The sequence below is a fragment of the Chenopodium quinoa genome, unplaced genomic scaffold, assembly GCF_001683475.1.
Source record: "Chenopodium quinoa cultivar QQ74 unplaced genomic scaffold, ASM168347v1, whole genome shotgun sequence".
NCBI lineage: Eukaryota > Viridiplantae > Streptophyta > Magnoliopsida > Caryophyllales > Amaranthaceae > Chenopodium > Chenopodium quinoa.
Genome location: NW_018743850.1, coordinates 615062 through 632825, shown reverse-complemented (window position 1 = coordinate 632825; position 17764 = coordinate 615062). Strand labels below are relative to the sequence as shown.

The 17764-nt window shown below is 34.1% G+C and overlaps 1 protein-coding gene across 1 annotated transcript; it reads left to right on the top strand.

The window, feature by feature from the left end:
• The first annotated feature begins 5813 nt into the window (after positions 1 to 5813).
• On the top strand, positions 5814 to 11754 carry LOC110685802 (zinc-finger homeodomain protein 6-like). The gene is made up of 2 exons (XM_021862328.1): positions 5814 to 8428; positions 11668 to 11754. The coding sequence occupies exon 1, from the start codon at positions 7144 to 7146 to the stop codon at positions 8002 to 8004; it is 861 nt and encodes a 286-aa protein (XP_021718020.1). The 5' UTR covers positions 5814 to 7143; the 3' UTR covers positions 8005 to 8428; positions 11668 to 11754.
• Positions 11755 to 17764: the final 6010 nt, after the last annotated feature.

The window sequence follows — 17764 nt, the reverse complement described above, 5'->3', positions numbered from 1 at the left end:
GTTTCATTTATATATACAGTATCCACATGCATAATATTTCTCCAAAACAATGGGCACTAACATACACAACATATATATCAATGCACTAATGCAGCAGTTGAAGGGCAAGCATAAAGTTTAGACTAAATGATCACAAAAATCACAAAAATGCACAAAAGTTTAGACTAACTGAAAGCAAGTTTTTAAACCCAAAAATGGTCAAAACTCAAAAGGGGTAAACAAATAACAAAAACGAAAACCATAAAGTTATCCAAAAAGATAAAACACTACATATCCCTTAATCTAGAACATAATATTGAAGTAATTGAACCACAAAACCATGATACAAATTACTGAAATTAGCCAATTTAAGCAAATCGTGAAGGAATGAAATCAAATTAAAAATTTAAAACGAGAATGAGAGATTGAGAGGAATACCTGAGAAAGTGAGAAGGCTGAGAGCACCGACGAGAGTGACGCCTGGACGGCGGCGACGAGCGACGAGTGACGGGCTGACGGCGAGTCGACAAAGGATTGAAGGAATAGAGTATTAAAGTGGCCAGGTTTCGTGATGACTGAGGACTTGCGACGAGCGACGACTGACGCTGTGACGGTGGACGGTGGGCGACGGTCAGGCGACTTCAGTCGGCGGCGATTTGGGTTTGAGAAGGTTGAGGTAGAATGAACTCGTGAAGAGGAAGATTGAAAGCAGTAGGGTTTGAGAAAAAAGAAACTGAGGGAGTTAGGCTGGAATAACAAAAGGGCGTGTCCAAAATAAAACAGGCCGTGTCATAGGGAGACACGGTCTGTGTCCATGACGTATTTTTTTTAAAAAAAAAGGGACACGGATTTTGAAGTGTCGGACACGTATCGCACCGTGTCCCACCCGTGTCGGTGTCGGACACGCGTGTCGACACGGACACCTCGGCTAGGTGGCGTGTCCGTGCTTCACAGCCTACTAGTACCCTAACCTACTGCCGACCAAGCCCTTTCCCTTCCCCTTACCGCAATCGCCGCGACGCCTCTTTACAAACTGCCGCGAAACCCCACGAAATCAGATCGGCCCCCTCCCTATGCCGATTAAGCAGCAGCCATGAAATCCCACGAAATCAGATCGGCCCTCACCCATCACAAATCAACCACTACAACCCATTCTCACAACTCCCACGCGCATCAACCATATTCCCTGCCTAACTCCACCATCCAATTCGGTGGTGGGCGAAGGTAAGGCGAGGATTTTCGGTGGTGGGCGAGGGTGAGGCGAGGGGTTTCGGTGGGGTGGCTAGCTGTTTTGGTGGTGGGGAGTGTGGTGCGGTGGTGGCTGGGTGGTTTTGGGTATTTTCGGTGGTGGCTGGGTGGTTTTGGGTATTTTCGGTGGTGGCTGGGTGGTGGCGTCAGTGTGTCGACAATTTGTTGGTGGCTAGGCGATGGTTCTAGTGGTGGTTGGGCGGTGGTGTTGGTGGGCAGTTGGTGTTTCGAGGGTGGTCAAGGTAGTTAAAAGGTTGGTCAAAGTAGTTGGGTGAAGAGGAGTTTGGGGGTTAGGGTGATTCCCTTGGGGGGTGGGGAATGAAAATAGAGGAAAATGGGGTAATAGGAGGGGTAAAGAGAATGATTGAATTTGCCTATCAAACATCAACAAAGGGAATCATGACAGTTGATTCCCTCTCCCTTTGTTGAATACCCCCAACCAAACGGCCCCTAAAATTCTACATATTCAAGCCTCAAATTACCATGTTTGATCTTACATATATTTGAATAAAGAAAAAAGTTTTGCAATAGTGGAGAAAAAGAGTGATTGATTAGAACATACGAAGTTGAAGATAGTACAATTTCTTGAAAATTTACATTTCCAACAAATAAGATAGTTGCATAACCTAATTGCTTCATTTAATCATTAAAAAAATCGCTAATGTCATAGATCAACCACATTGTTTAGTCACTTTCTAAATTCATTGGTCGACCACATTATATTTAGACCAATAGACAATAATAGTGTAATTTAATTACCACTACTTTCTCTTTATCTCTTTTTATTTTAACACAAAACAGTCCTAATCCTTGTGGACGTGATTAGGCCGCGTAGTACGGTCGGATAATCAAAGCATAACAAACCTAAAAAGATATTCGTCAAATTCATTTAATACTTTATTTATTTAATGATTGATTGATTCCCCTTTAATCGTTAATTCGATCGTTACGTTCTATTATTATCTTTCATGCAATTTAATATATAAATATTGCTCGTTGGATTTAACAATAATTTATAATTAAATTAATAATTTAATCTTTTCAGATTGGCACTTTCTAGTCTTTTCATTAAATTAATAATTTAATTGCGGTCAAGTTTGAAAGATTGTAACCTATACAACTTTTGGGTTAAATAAGTCATGTTTTATACCTTTGATTTCATAAGTATATAAAACTAAACTAAATCTACATTTCTTCACCATTATGGCATTATAATGTTTCCTTATTTGACAAATCTAGGTAAAATAAAGGGAACAAGTTAGCGAAGGTACATTGAATTTAAGTGCTATTTTTGGCTAATAAGTAATCTATTGCCTGTCAGAAGGGCGGTGGGGGCTTACCTATTACTCTATTAGTTTATTTAATTAAGCTTAATTATTGTTCCCTAATAACAATTTCATTTGCTGAAGTAGGGTATGGGTGTATTGGTGTACGAATTTGTTTAATTTGACTTATTTTGCGTATATCTAATTTTTGTTTGAAATTATTCGGAAAAACATACTATATTTTCTAACATTAAATGATTTTTATTTTTGAAAAATGAGTTGAATAGAATAAGATTTATACAAATTCGAGCGAAATAGCAATTTTGGTTTGGAGTGAACACTGAAGAGAGGGTTGGTTGGGGGTAGTTATCTCTTAAATTTCTTTGTTAAACGACAAACAATGCTATATGAATTGAAAGTTCAGGAGTTGACTTAGTTTATTAATGTAGACTAGCCTTAATTATAGAAAAATACGTTTGTGTGTTCATATTTAGGATCAACTAAACCATGGCCGTAGTCCTAAAATGGCCCTTCTAATGTTATGGTTCTAATTAAGTTGGAGACTTGACTAAACAGTAGTTGAAATATTTAGTCTATCGTCTTTAGCTTACCTTATTTATTATTTTTTTCAATGAAAATAAGTTTTAATCAACTTGTATAAGTTCAAACAATTTTAAATATGTTATACAAAGTAAAACTTATAATAAGTTCACTGATAGTTAAAATGAATTTCAATAAGTTAAATTAATTTATTGATCGTAATGACTCTTGCCTGAATTGAACTTTGATTGGTCATAAGTTGTGCATGGAAGCGACACCAGCTAGGCTGAAATTAGAGTTACATGTATAACAAAAGAGAAGGTATTGGGTGCGGACGTCCACGTGAAAATTTGGTGCGGGAGGCTTGGCTGATATATTTTACTTGTTGGCTGATATGGTTTTTATGTTGGCTAATATATTCCTTTTGTTGGCTGATATGTTTTTTTTTTTTTCCTTTTGTTGGCTGATATCAGACATCATTTGGCTTATATGTTTATTTTGTTGGTTGATATGTATATTTTAATTGTTGGCTTATATGTTTCATTTTGTTGGCTGATATGTTTATTTTGTTGGCCTACCTGTTGCTTTTGTTTGCTGATTTCATCCTTTTGTCGGCCGATATGCTTCCTTTGTTGGCTGACATGTTCCTTCTGTTCGCTGATAAGTACTTCTTGTTGGCTGATATATTCCTCTTGCTGGCTGATACATTTATATTAATGTCTGATATGTCCCTAATGTTGACTGATATCAGTCATCAATTGGCTGATATGTTCATTTTAATGGTTTATATACATCCTTTGTTGGCTAATATGATTAATAACATACAATATATTTTATTTCCTTCTCTCTCCTCTTTCCCCCCACTTCCTCTCTTTTTTCCAAATGAATAATGTATCAGCCAACAACCCAAAATATCAACAACCCAAAAATAAGCGAACAACACAAAAATGTATCAGCCAAAGTACTCACGCACTCCCTGACTCTTCACCACCCCCAAACTCACACCATCGCAGTTCGCAGCAGCCAACCACCAACCCACCGATCCCACCGTTCACCGCACCCACCAAACACCAACCCACCTCCAAACTCAGACCAACTCGAACGACTCACACCACCGCAGCCAACCACCTCCAAACTCACCCCACCGCAGCCAACAACCTCCAAATTAACACCATCGCAGCCAACCACCCCGCAAATCGCACAAATTCGATTGCCGTAGTTTCGATTTGGAATGAGAAGCCGATTTGGTGGTGCGATAGTGAAGCAGTCGAAATCAATCAGCACCCAAGCAGTAGTTTCGATTATATTGCAGTAGTTTCGTCCACCGTCATCTTCGTCCATTGTCATTTTCGTCCACTATCCATCGCAAATCGCATTTCTTCATCTTCGTCAGGTAATGTGTTTGAAGGGGAAAGGGTTGCCGCACGAACTGTTGCACCCAATAGTTTGTGATAACAAAATTAGGAAATTCTAACTCAAACACGTTACACATTAATTAAACCTTTGATGTATAAATTCAAATTACATGTAAAATTTTCATGTGATTGAAAATATGATTTGGGTTTGGGCACTCATCAATGGGGCTAGTGCCCACCAGTGATACTCTTGTTCCATTTTTGGGACATAGAAATTATATGTGTACCTTTATGGGAGGTAAGGGACATTGGTATGGTACCTCCCCACGTTTGTAAGATTTTTTAGTGGTTTCAAAATTACTTAAATTTCATGAGTCTTAAATTCAATAATTCTAGAAGACTAGTACACAAATATCATACTATATTATACTAGGGTTATAAGAAGTAAAGACAAGAAATTACATACACTTATTTTGCTATTGTGTGCTTGTATTTGACAAAAAAATTAACTTGCACGGTTGGAGATAATCCTCTCCATGGTGATACATATAACTTCTCTATGTATGTGTAGAACCAATTTTATATTATTTTATTTTTTTTCCATAATGTTACCTATTTTTCTAACATTTATACAAAAAATAATAGCAAAAAACTAGGCAACAATAAAAAAAAAAAAAAAGAAATCAATACTTTTATGGACATACACCGTGGTAGTTCATATTTATTACTCCGTAACAATTTAGAGTTGATACTAAGATATAGTAGGAAGTATGAAATGAAAATGCCCCTTCCCGGCTTCCCATGTACTTTTCCTTCTCAAAATTAATAACACTATGCCGGTAAAAAAAAAATGTATGGAAAATAACTCTATATTTACGAAAATAAACAAAAACAAATCCCAATATATAAACCCGGCCTTTGTTACATATGACACTTTGTACAATAATGATAAAATTGAAACACCTCTAAAGAGGGAAAACAAAAAACCCTATTATCATGTAATCTTTGATCCTGTTAACCAAAAGTGTTACAATTTAACATTACCACACATTTTTGTTATTAATCAACAGTAAACAGCATGCCTCTTGCCCTCTTCCTTCCTTTGGACTACATGATAACCATAATATTAATAATCATTATAAATACACTCACAACCCTAAACACACAAATTAAAGTTATGAGAGTAAAAGTTAATACAAAGTACTCCATATGTATTAAATACGTAGTAGTTAAAATCTTAAACAAATTACCAATCGAAATATTACTTAGATTTAATTTCATTAAAATATGACTAATTAATACAGTAATTAAACGGTAAAAGCTAACGAATGCCTTTGGGGCGTAAGATAAGAAAACTAAAAGTGGAAATATTATAATAAAACAACATTAATAATACAGAATGACGCGTAATTTTGTTATGCATTATTAACTTAATACCCGTACAATTTTAAGCAATATATTCAATTATCTAACGCCGCAAAACGCTCGTTAACAAAATACTAATTGAATTTCGTTTACATTACTATCCTATTCCGATTGTGGCTCCATCGACATACAAGTTACGGAGTAGGAGTATAAAAAAAGTTTGGTCAAAAAATGAGTGGAGTTGCAGGCAATTAATAAGTCGAGGCGCACCATACAGAACCATCAGAAAGAGGAGAGAGAAAAATCTGACAAACTTGCTGTGTTTTGTGGTGTGTGGACCAACCAATATCCCTCTTTTTCTTCAATCTTCATCACACCTTTAATTCCAACCTCTTCTCCCCAAAAATCAACACTTTTCTTTCTTCTCCTCTTTTTCTTTCTTTCTTTCTTCTAATCTCACCTCATTTTATACCTATTAGCTTAGCTAATCACATGATTAGACCATAATTAATTAACCCATCTTGAATTATTTTTTTTTTTTTGAAACTTTCTTATTGGTGCAGGCAGATTCTAAGCAAGCAAGCAAAGCTCTTGGTCCCATCAACAAATATGTCTGACTTTAGGTTTGTTTTCTTAGCCTAAAGTATATAAACAACCCAAAATCGTAAAGGTACGTGGTACATATGATATAAGGTCGTCAACATTGTTAGCAACAACACATTATTACCCTTTATAACTCTCTATACACGCAGATAAAAGAGCAATAAAAAGAGAGTCCGGATTCGGATCGGGTTCGAGTTTGGTTTCGTGTTTGGGGAGAAAGTATAGTATAGTGGTGGGAGCAATAATTAGGAAATTGGACCATTTTGCAGGCCGTGGGGAAGAAGAACATGCTACTGTCGGTTGTTCTGTACTAAACCCTCTTCTTGTACTAGTGCTCCCTCCACCCCCTTATTATTCTTCCTTACAATCACATCTTGTCTTACTATTTTTACTAAATTTAAACATTTTTAGGGGTCTTTCATTATTTTTTTGATGAAAATTAACATCTTCTTAATTATATTTTCATGTTAATAATCTTCTTTGGTGTCAATTGATCAACCCATCAAATCCTACTCCTAACCCATTAAGATAGGGCATATTATCATATATGGGTTAGTGGATTGAGCACCTACCCATGTCAAAATCATATTTTGTATCCTTATTTATGTTGCATATTCAATTACTGTATATACTCCATAAATAGATTTCTCCATTAAATCTTCCCTTAATATTGTTGTTTGTCCTAAGTATGAATTTTGATTAACCCTTAATCTTTTCATTTTAGAAATTATAATTTAGGCACATTTTTTTTTTAAAAAGTGTCAATTTTGTATTGGATTTGATTTTGAATGGAGGTTAAGAAACCAAATAAAGAGATTCCATTTCATTCCAATTCTTTCATCCACAATAATCTTAAAAAACCTCCAAATCCTACCCTAGATCTCTCTCATCTAGACAAATACAAAGATCCGAGCCCAAGCCCGGACTCAAACAGCCCGAAAGCGGAGATGATCCGCTATCGGGAGTGTCAGAGAAATCATGCGGCTCATTTAGGGAGCCACGTGGTAGATGGGTGTGGTGAGTTTATGCCTTCGGGCGAGGAGGGTTCCCTCCTCGCCTTGAAGTGTGCAGCCTGCGACTGTCATCGCAATTTCCACAGACAAGAAGTGGAAGGCGAGACAACAACAGCAGCAACAGCTACTGCTACAGCAGCAACAATTTTACCAGTGGCACCTGCTGTGCCACCTTCTGCTATGACTACAACAAACTGTTACATTTCATTCAGCAAATACCACAAAAATAACAATAATCTTCTGTCAGTACGCCCAAATTCTGATACTACTACTTCTCCTGCTGTTTACTATCAGCAAGGAAAACACTTCTCCCACCCCCAAGCGCCCGTAATGATGGCGTTCGGGGGCGGGGGAGTAGCAGCTGAATCCTCAAGCGATGACCTCAACGCTGGGAATTTCGATTACAGAGGGCAGTTCGTAGAACAATACGGAGTATCAAAGAAGCGATTTCGTACAAAGTTCAGTCAAGAACAAAAGGATAAGATGATGGAATTTGCGGAGAAAATCGGGTGGAAGATGCAGAAACAAGATGATGTACAAGTGCAGCGTTTTTGCCATGAAGTGGGTGTTAAAAGGCAAGTTTTCAAGGTTTGGATGCACAATAACAAGCAAGCTATGAAAAAGAAACAAGCTTGATAGTAATATATCATGGATGTAGTGTTTTTTTTTAATTTTTTTTTTATAGAAGAATGAATAGATTATTTGTGAATAATTAAGTTCGATTAGTGTATTTTTTAGGATTATAGAATATAGTAATTAAATGAGTATATCCATCCCTATTATCTAATTTTTATTATTTTTTTGCATTAGATGATGGATTTATATTATTTTTGAGTTTCCATATTTCAAAGGAAGTTAATTAAGGTGAATTTGGCAACCAGATTTCTGCACATTTCTCCTCCCAAAATTCTATTACTGTTATGAGTAATTGAGTACCTTACTATTGGCAAAATGGCAAAGCATGGTTATCAACATTAATCAAGAATCAAAAGCTGGACAAAAGATAGATCATTTTGGCTTCGTTCTCTAAGTGACCGACATACGCTGCTAATCATCAAAGGTATGTTGAGATTTTACCCTAATCTTCTCTCCAATTGAAATTCCTATAATTTCGAAACATTAATCATGTTACACCACATAGAATATGTTCGTTGTAAATATAATTTCAAATAGGCTAGTTAATTACAGAGTAAAATATTAGATGATATTGAAAACATATAATCAAATTTTAACTACACTATTTGCGTTTGTACGAGATAAACTTATTCGGACAATACTCTTCAAGAACCATGTAGTAAATTTTAAATCTTTCAATATGTACAAGTATATTCTAAACGTGTAGCTCTAGATCATGAGAGGGCTGTCAAATTTATAGCCGTACAATACTAAAAATGCATTCATGAAAGGAATTTTGGGAATCCAAAGGTCTTGTAGAGAATATTTTGGAGATTTTGAAAATACTTAGGGGTATCTTTAATTTGAGTTTATTAGGGCTTTAAGCCTTTAAAATGCAATTTTTGTATATTTTTGGTGGAAAATTGGAGTTTCTCGACGAAATTTCAATAGTATTCTACATAGTACGGATTATAAAAAGTTTAATGATGAAGTAATTGTTCTAATATTTGTTCTAATATTTGTTCATGAAGTCAAATTAGTACTCCGATCTTTTATATAGTTAAATGACCCTAAAATGCACTCACGTCCTATATTAAACCTCTTGAGACAAGAATCGAACCCATGAGCCAATGCCCTTCCAAATGGAGGATGATTTCCTATTATACAAGTTTATAAGGTGGGTAAAATAGTGGGTTTTGTACTAGCTAATTTGATTTATCTGTCCCTCCCATAGGGTGGGTGCCGACCTTTTGACTACTTAGACCTTTCTTCAATTAAGGGTGTTTAATGAAAATTAAACCTATTTCCCTCTTAAATTACCTGCTTTAGGCAGAAAGTCTCATCAAAGAAATTAGGATAAAATTAAGAAAGATCTTGATATTTTGACACTTCACGGTAAGGTTTTGATACAAAAATAATGCTCGATCTCCTCATCCAGCTAGGAAAAATAAATTGTTAGATGCAATGCAAGAAAGATAAGATAATCAATAAACAAAAAACATTATTACGTGATTTACTAATAGCTAACAATTTGTTAGTTATGTCTACGAAGTTCAAAATACTACAAAATGATGTTATGTTAAAAATAACGGAGTGCGTAAACTACTTCGTACTCCTCAAAACAAACTAGCCTAAAAAATAAGCCAAAACTAAGAACTGAGCCCAAAAGGAATAAACACTGGTGTTATGTCATTAGAAGCTCCAGATTAAGGCATTCCAACACAACTAAGATGGTGAAACTATTCCAATTAAAAGAACTAGGCGAAAACATCAAACTGAATTAGTGATCAGCAAAGTGTACAAAATTTGAGTTTTTATACTAGTAGATACTACGTAATCTTAAGGTTGTTATGAGGGAAGGCAAACAAACTTATGAGCGTGGACTCTAACCTTTTTTCGTCCCAAAATACCTTAACTATTTCAGGAAACACAAAAAACACCTTAATGGTTGGAAATGACTAAATAACGCCATTGTTAGAAGCAAATTAAACAACCATGCTCGGAGATTTGTCTATCATCCCTCATTGCTATATATCTATGACAAAGACGGATTCACTGGCGCATCTTAGCACCAACCTCACCTGCAACGTCTGAGGCCTTCTCTTTGGCAGCCACATACTTGGCCTTAGCTTCTTCACTAAAACCAGATTTAGTCATCGAATCATAAGCTTCCTCAACCTTATGCTTCGCTTCATTATAAACCTCTTCTAGGCCGTCTTTTGTGAATGATGAGGAGTTTGAAATTACATCTGCCTTCTCAGACGCATACTTCTTTCCATCTGGAGGGATTACTATTTTGGTGAATGACCACTAATGGAGATCAAAATTAATAACTATAGTTTAAGAGAGTTCATTAAAAGAGAGAGGAAAATTCATCAATTACCAAATGCAGATTCTTTGGCTTTGTCCCTCAAATTTTGTACGCCTTCTTTTAAGTCTTGCTTGTCCATCCATTCTCTGTCACTGAATATTAATTTTTAAAATCCTTTTGCATTGAAATTGAATTTGGAGATGACAATCGCTTAAATTAAATATCAAACAATTAAGTAATACTGACAAATTATTTATGAGAGAATAGCTTGAATTGTATTGATGATCTTGGCTATTATTTATAGCCTACAAAAGATAACCTACACAATATAAACTCTATCATATAAGCTTCCATAAATCTATCTTAGAATATCACTAAGATATATTATTATCCTAAATATAATATTATGAAATCTATATGAAAAATATATCAGAATAATATATTTTTCTATATTCCTAACACCCTCCCGCAATCGTAACGGCAGTAACACGAACGTTACGATTGGAAAGTCGCACTTTGTTGAAGTCGATTGAGTTGCACTACTATGTTGATGTCGCCTTCAATTTTTTTTTTATTTTAAAAAAAAAACGAACTTTTGCTACCACGATCCTTTGCTGGTGTCCATGGTCTTCTTTCACGGCCCTTTGCTGGTGTCCGTGGTCTTTTGTCACGGCCCTTTGCTGGTGTCCGTGGTCTTCTTTGCCACGGCCCTTTGCTGGTGTCCGTAATCTTCTTTGCCACGGCCCTTTGCTGGTGTCCGTGATCTTCTTTGCCAGGCCCTTCGCTGGTGTCCGTGGTCTTTTGCATTTTTTTTTAAATAATAAATAATACGCCAAACGTGGCTTTTCTTCATCTCCATGGAGATGCAATAATGGAGGAAGCACACTCAAACTTTACAACCTAACCAAATCACATATGATCATTCATATTGATAACATACACCAATAATAACCCACGTATCACATGGTTATTCCAAAAAAAAAGGATTAAATAAAAAAATAGAAATTTCAAAGAGCAATACTATTGCATAGCGGAAGCAAATTTATGAATCCCACCGGTGGGTTTAATATTCTAACCCACTGGCAGGGGGAGTATTTGTGTGAACGGTTCCAAGATTTAACCTGCTCTTGATACCATGACAAATTATTTATGAGAGAATATCTTGAATTGTATTGATGATCTTGGCTATTATTTATAGCCTACAAAAAATAACCTACACAATATAAACTCTATCATATAAGTTTCCATAAATCTATCTTAGAATATCACTAAGATATATTATTATCCTAAATATAATATTATGAAATCTATATGGAAAATATATCAGAATAATATATTTTCCTATATTCCTAACAACTTGTATATATTTGCAGGACTGGCTATCTAGTGAAGTACATTGTGTACGGAAATTTGATGAATCATAGTTAGGAGAACAACGAGATAAAAGTTGTGTTAAAGTGTAATATTTTTAAACAACACATGTAAGTGTCTCATATTAATAAAAGTTAAGAGAGTTGAACAGTTTCATTAAAAGGCTAAGGACTACTCCTATTATGATATTATCATATGATTTTAAGATGAAGGCCCCGTTCACTTCACCTTAATTTTGCTGAATTGAAACTATTTTTACTGAATTGAAATTATTTTTAATGATTAAAACTGAATTTTACTGAACTTATTTTTACTGAACTGAACTTATGAACTTATTTTTACTGAACTGAACTTATTTTTACTGATTTAAATATTTTTTCTACTGATTTTATATATATATATATAGGTAAAATAATCTATTTTTGTAATTTATATAGTTGGCATATATCACGATAATATATTATGCCAACCATATAAATTTACATAATATCGTATATAAAAATAGTTGGCCTATAATGATAATGTATATGGACAATTTAAAATTTTTGCAAAGAATTATCGTATATATAAATGGTTGACCTATAACGATAATGTATATGATTGTCAAATTAAATACATCAACTCTGACATGCATGCATATATATATGAGACTATTAAAATATATAGACCTTGTTACAAATAGTTGATCGTTAAAATAGTTTCAAAAGGAGCGAGTTGGAGTTAACGATCTCAAACCCAAAGATTTAGCACAATTTATGACATGCATGAAAAAAGTCTGGTTAATTAAATTTTTTGGTTTGAGTCAATTTTTTACTACGTATACGTCGGTTAACTGCGTGGAATTTACAAATAATTATAGCAAATATTGGTAGTTTGATTGATCATATCAAGGCATGTGATATTTAAGCAAAAAAAATATAACTGACATATTGGTAGTATTGTATAGATCATGTATATATAATCATATATAAATATCATATTTCAATATCTTATTGAATTTATTGTAAATGATTAGGTATCCTATTACGATGAATTTTGTTACCCTTTTATAAAATATAGTACTTGTATTTACCAAATATAACCGACTACAATATTATCAATAAAACATAATATTTTATACTTTACAAAAAAAAAGATTATATTTTATAACTATACAATATATGATAAAAGTGTAGACAAAAGTGATGCATAAAAAAATATATGTGAAGTATAAAAAATAAATCTTGTATGATAATATTTTGCAATATATGGAAAAAATAATTTACATAAAAGAATCCTAGTAAAAAAAGCATCAATGTACATGAACTTAAATTAATTTTACTGAAATTATTTTTGCTGAACTAAAATTATTTTTACTGAACTGAAATTATTTTTACTTAATATTATTTTTTTAAAGTTGAAGTGACCCAACTACAATAGTTGGGTAGCCATTATATTTCAAAGTTGAAGGGAACAAGGCCGAAACCTCCTAGGATTTGCATTGTGAGGTGGACTATTTTTCTCCATGACTAGTGCAACCCAGACTCGAAGGTGAGAAAGCAGCTACGTTGGTAAGAGCATGTGATACGTTAGTTAAATGATGCATCCTATAAGTATGATCTTATGTATACTAAGATGTGAAAAAATGTTCATAAGAAAGTTTATCATGTAATCGTAGCACTTCTCTTTTATATCAAGTCTACACTTTCATATTAAATCAAAACAAACTCACCGATTTAAACATTACTAATCTAATATGTAGACATTTTTGGAGAGCATTCGGAGCGCCACGTAAGAAATATACTTATTTCAACCAATAAGAAGAAAGATTTGTATTTTATTTTTGTATTAAAAAATTATGTCGCCACCTAGATAAAAGTAACGAATTAGATTTGTTATATCTAAAATTTTGATGCCACGTAAATTATAATCTACGAATTAAATTATTTTAATGAAAAAAATAAAGTAAAAATATAGGAATAGATAAATTTATTAATTCAATACTACGAGTATAAGAAATCCAAAACAAATATACTAAGAAATATTTAAATGATAAACATTTATAATAAAGTTTGATACCTATCATTATAAAATAAATTTTTATAATAAGAAATACAAATTGTTCGTTAATTATAATTAAATTAAAATTTGTGATACCTATCATTATTAATTGACACATCATACGACACAAACAAAATTTCGTATCAATAAAAAACCCCATCAAGCGAATTTTGTGTTAGTAATTTTGTGTTAATTTTTGGTTCAATGGTCGGGTAATTTTTAGCTTATTTTTTAAAATTCTATGTTTAAATTAGTATTTCTATGTTTACCAATATTTTTAAAACAATGAATAGTATTTCTATTTAAACATAGGGTTTTAATTTATATCAAACGAGGTTGGTGATTCTATGGAAATAAAAGATACGGTAAAACAATGAATAGTGATTTAGGATTTAAATTATTAAAAATTTATCATTTCACATTAAAGATTTTATATAACGGAAAAAAATATCATATTTACAATTTATTTATATTTAATAAATTCATTATAAATTATAATAAAAAAAATATTAAACTTTTGTAATTTTGTCTGAAATTATTAAATACAATAAATCGAAAAATTAAAAATCTTAGATGAAAAACCGTGCATCGCTCGGGCTTCCATCTAGTTAATACTATTTCAAAACCAAAGGGTATAAAGTCTTATTAGTAAAATACTTTACACGATATAGACAAATATTTAAACCTCTACTACTTTATTTTATGATCAATCATATAATATACTCCGTATAATTTACAGGAGAGTATTATAAACAATATCACTTACCTTGAAGAAATATACGTAGCATTAATATAATTTTTTTTCTTTTTTTCCAAATCATATATTTTTTTTTTATTCACTTTCTTTTATCATGCATTTACTTATTAAGTCACATTAATTTTCCTCGCTAATTAATAATTAACACACTCACTGGCTAGTTCTTAAGTTAAAGTAATGGAGGCTAGTATAAAGATGTATAATATATACTTTGAACAAAAATAATTTAAAGTGAATACCCGTAGCAATCGTCAGTCCAAGGATGAGCAGACTCTCCCATAGTATTGAACGGCGAACACATCTTACCATTTTCTGCAACCACTATCGCTGCCACCTCCGCCGTCACAGCCACCGCCCACACCATCATTGCTGCTATTCTACACACCATTTCATCCATTCTTTCTATATGTTTAGAAATGATAATTGGCTTTTCAATATTTTGATAATAATGAACAACAATAATTTTGTGAAATTGGTGATAGAGTTCAATTAAAGGTTTTGGGTAGTGTACGTTTGGAAACATACGTGAGAATTGCATCTGTAAAAGGTCTATATTTAATCTTAGGTGTCATTTTCTTTAGTTGCCACATTCTGGTAAAGGTTTTATCCGTTTGCCACGTTGTTACATCCTGCTATTAGAATCTTATACTATGTAATTGACTACAAAACGACTCCTCTTAGACCATCTCCGTTGGTGAAACTCAACTTTGAGTATTGAAATAAAAAATGAGTTAACTCAACTTTGAGTATTGAAATAAAAAATGAGTTATTTTTTATCTCTAATGGTGATACCCGACCCACTTCTCAATTTTGCAACTCATGTGAAATCTAATTTCCAATGGTGAGACTCTCTAAAGTATACTAATTGTAAGTTTTTTTTAAAAAAAAAAATCAAAACTTAAATAATTTACAAAATACATTATAATATTGATAAGGGTCTACACTTTTTGTCAAATGAGACTCAAAGTTGGGTATCTAAACTTAGCAACTTTCTTTTGTAGATGCTAAGTTTAGATACCAACTTATTGGCATACTTTGTAAAAAATACTCTCCCTCCTAAAAAAAACTCCCTCAAATCTCACCATTAGAGATGGTCTTATATGCTTCTTAAGAAAAAAGGGAAAGCGGCAATTTTTAGAAAAAAAAAATTATCTTACGAAACATATCATATTAACTTAATTCAAAGATTAGGATTTCCTTATATTTACTCATAATTTTAAATAAATTGGAGATGATACTATAATATATATGCCGATAATAAATGTATCATGTCGTGTTCTAGGATGCACGGAAACGGATACGGACACGGACACGGACACGATACGGACACGGGAAAACGGCAATCCTAAAATAGGGGACACGGGTACGGCGTATAACAAGGCATATAATATATTAAAAAAAACGAGAATTTGACAACTAATTCAATAAAACACTAAATAATTAGTCTCAAAACACACAATTTTAATTAAACAAGTAAATGAAAAAAGTGTACGGACATAGTCGGATACATATCAAGAAACCATCAAACCAGACATGTCTTAATAGTACTCTTCAAGTAATCAAACAAAACTAGAAACATAACACAAAATCAAACATCTCATCAAGTAATCAACAAAACTGTCAAAACACGGTGGTGGGCGGTGGTTGTCTGGCTGACGACGAACAACAAATTGAATTATTGAAGCAATTGAATTTCAGAAAATCAGAAGTTCTTACACACTTACACTGATTAAAACCCTAAAAAATTCCCCAAATTAGCATTACTCGAATTCACTTCAGAATCACAGCAATTGTTGAATGGCAGAAATTGAGCTCCAGTAAAGATAACAATGGAGCTCAATTGTTGAATGGCAGAACACCAAGAAATAAGCACGAAAAGGCTGAAATTGAGCTCCATTAAAGACAACAATGGCGGAGACTCAGAAAATGAAGACCGATTAAGTTCTCTCCCAGACTCCATTCTCACCGACATTCTCTCACTTCTCGACATCCAAGGATGCATATTCAGAATTTTAATTGAATTTTAAAAAAAAAAAGTAGAGAAGAACCATACCTGGTGGCTGACACGGGCGACAAGGTGGGCGGTGGAGTGATAGGTGGTGGCTGAGGACGAGCAGGCGAACAGCAAGGGCCAGGCCAGTAACTCCAGCAACCCCCGCAACAATGAGAGATGAAGGCCACGAGCAGCAAGGGCCAGGCCAGCAACCCTGACAACCGGCAAGGAGGCGAGTGGCGGTGACGGAGACAGCAAGCCGGCGGTACGGTGAGACCTACAAGTCGGCGACTGAGCAAGTGAGCAGCAAGGGGTTCAGTTGAGACTTGAGAGGATGAGAGAATTGAGAGTTTGAGAACTGGAAACTTGGAAAGAGGTAGAGAGGCAAAGCATAGGAATTTAGGTATTTCGCGTGTCCATACCAAAACGGCCCGTGTCAGCCCAAGACACGGCCCGTGTCCAAAAATCAAAAACGGTTAAAAAAAATCGGACACGGTTTTCTGCGTGTCGGACACGTGTCGCCCCGTGTCTCATCCGTGTCCGTGTCCGACACGCGTGTCGACTCGGACTCTTCAGATTTTTGGCGTGTCCGTGCATCCTTGGTCGTGTTTACTCTATACCCAATGCCAATCTTAGTGTTATCTAAGACTTACTCCTATTTCGTATTACTGTAGCTAATGTTTGAAGTACATACAAGTTCTAAGAGCACTATCATCAGAGATAAAAAAAAAAAAAAAAAAAAAAAAAAAAAAAAAAAAAAAAAATTCCCTCTTCACTCTCTCTATACCTTTCCTTCTCCTCCACATCAGATTTTTAAAGAAAGAATTTTTTTTCATCCCACCAAAGAGAAAGGTAATCTTGATAGTTGTCCGGAGTATTCAGGCTGAACTTAACAAATGACTTTTGTAAGTTTATAACCTAACCTGGCAGCCCGCAAAACTCCGATAAAAGAGTTGTTACATTGTCACATATCTTAGGAAATAACAAGGAATCGTAATCCCTCGAATAAGAGACTCTCTTTCGGCCTTTTTAAGCATAGCAGAGAGAACCTCCATGCAAAGAACAAATAGATAGGAAGAAAGAGGATCACCCTGACAAAGGTCGTAGTGAGGCTGAAAAGCCGGTGAAGGGTTCCCATTAACAATAGATAACTGTTGAAACGCACTGACTAATGATGTGAATCCAATAAGGTGGGAACCCATACTCTTGAAGCAACCGAAACAGAAAATCCCACCAAACCCTATCGTAAGCTTTGTTCATGTCCATCTTGATGGCCGCAAAAAATCTCTTTTTAGCTTTTCAGATATTC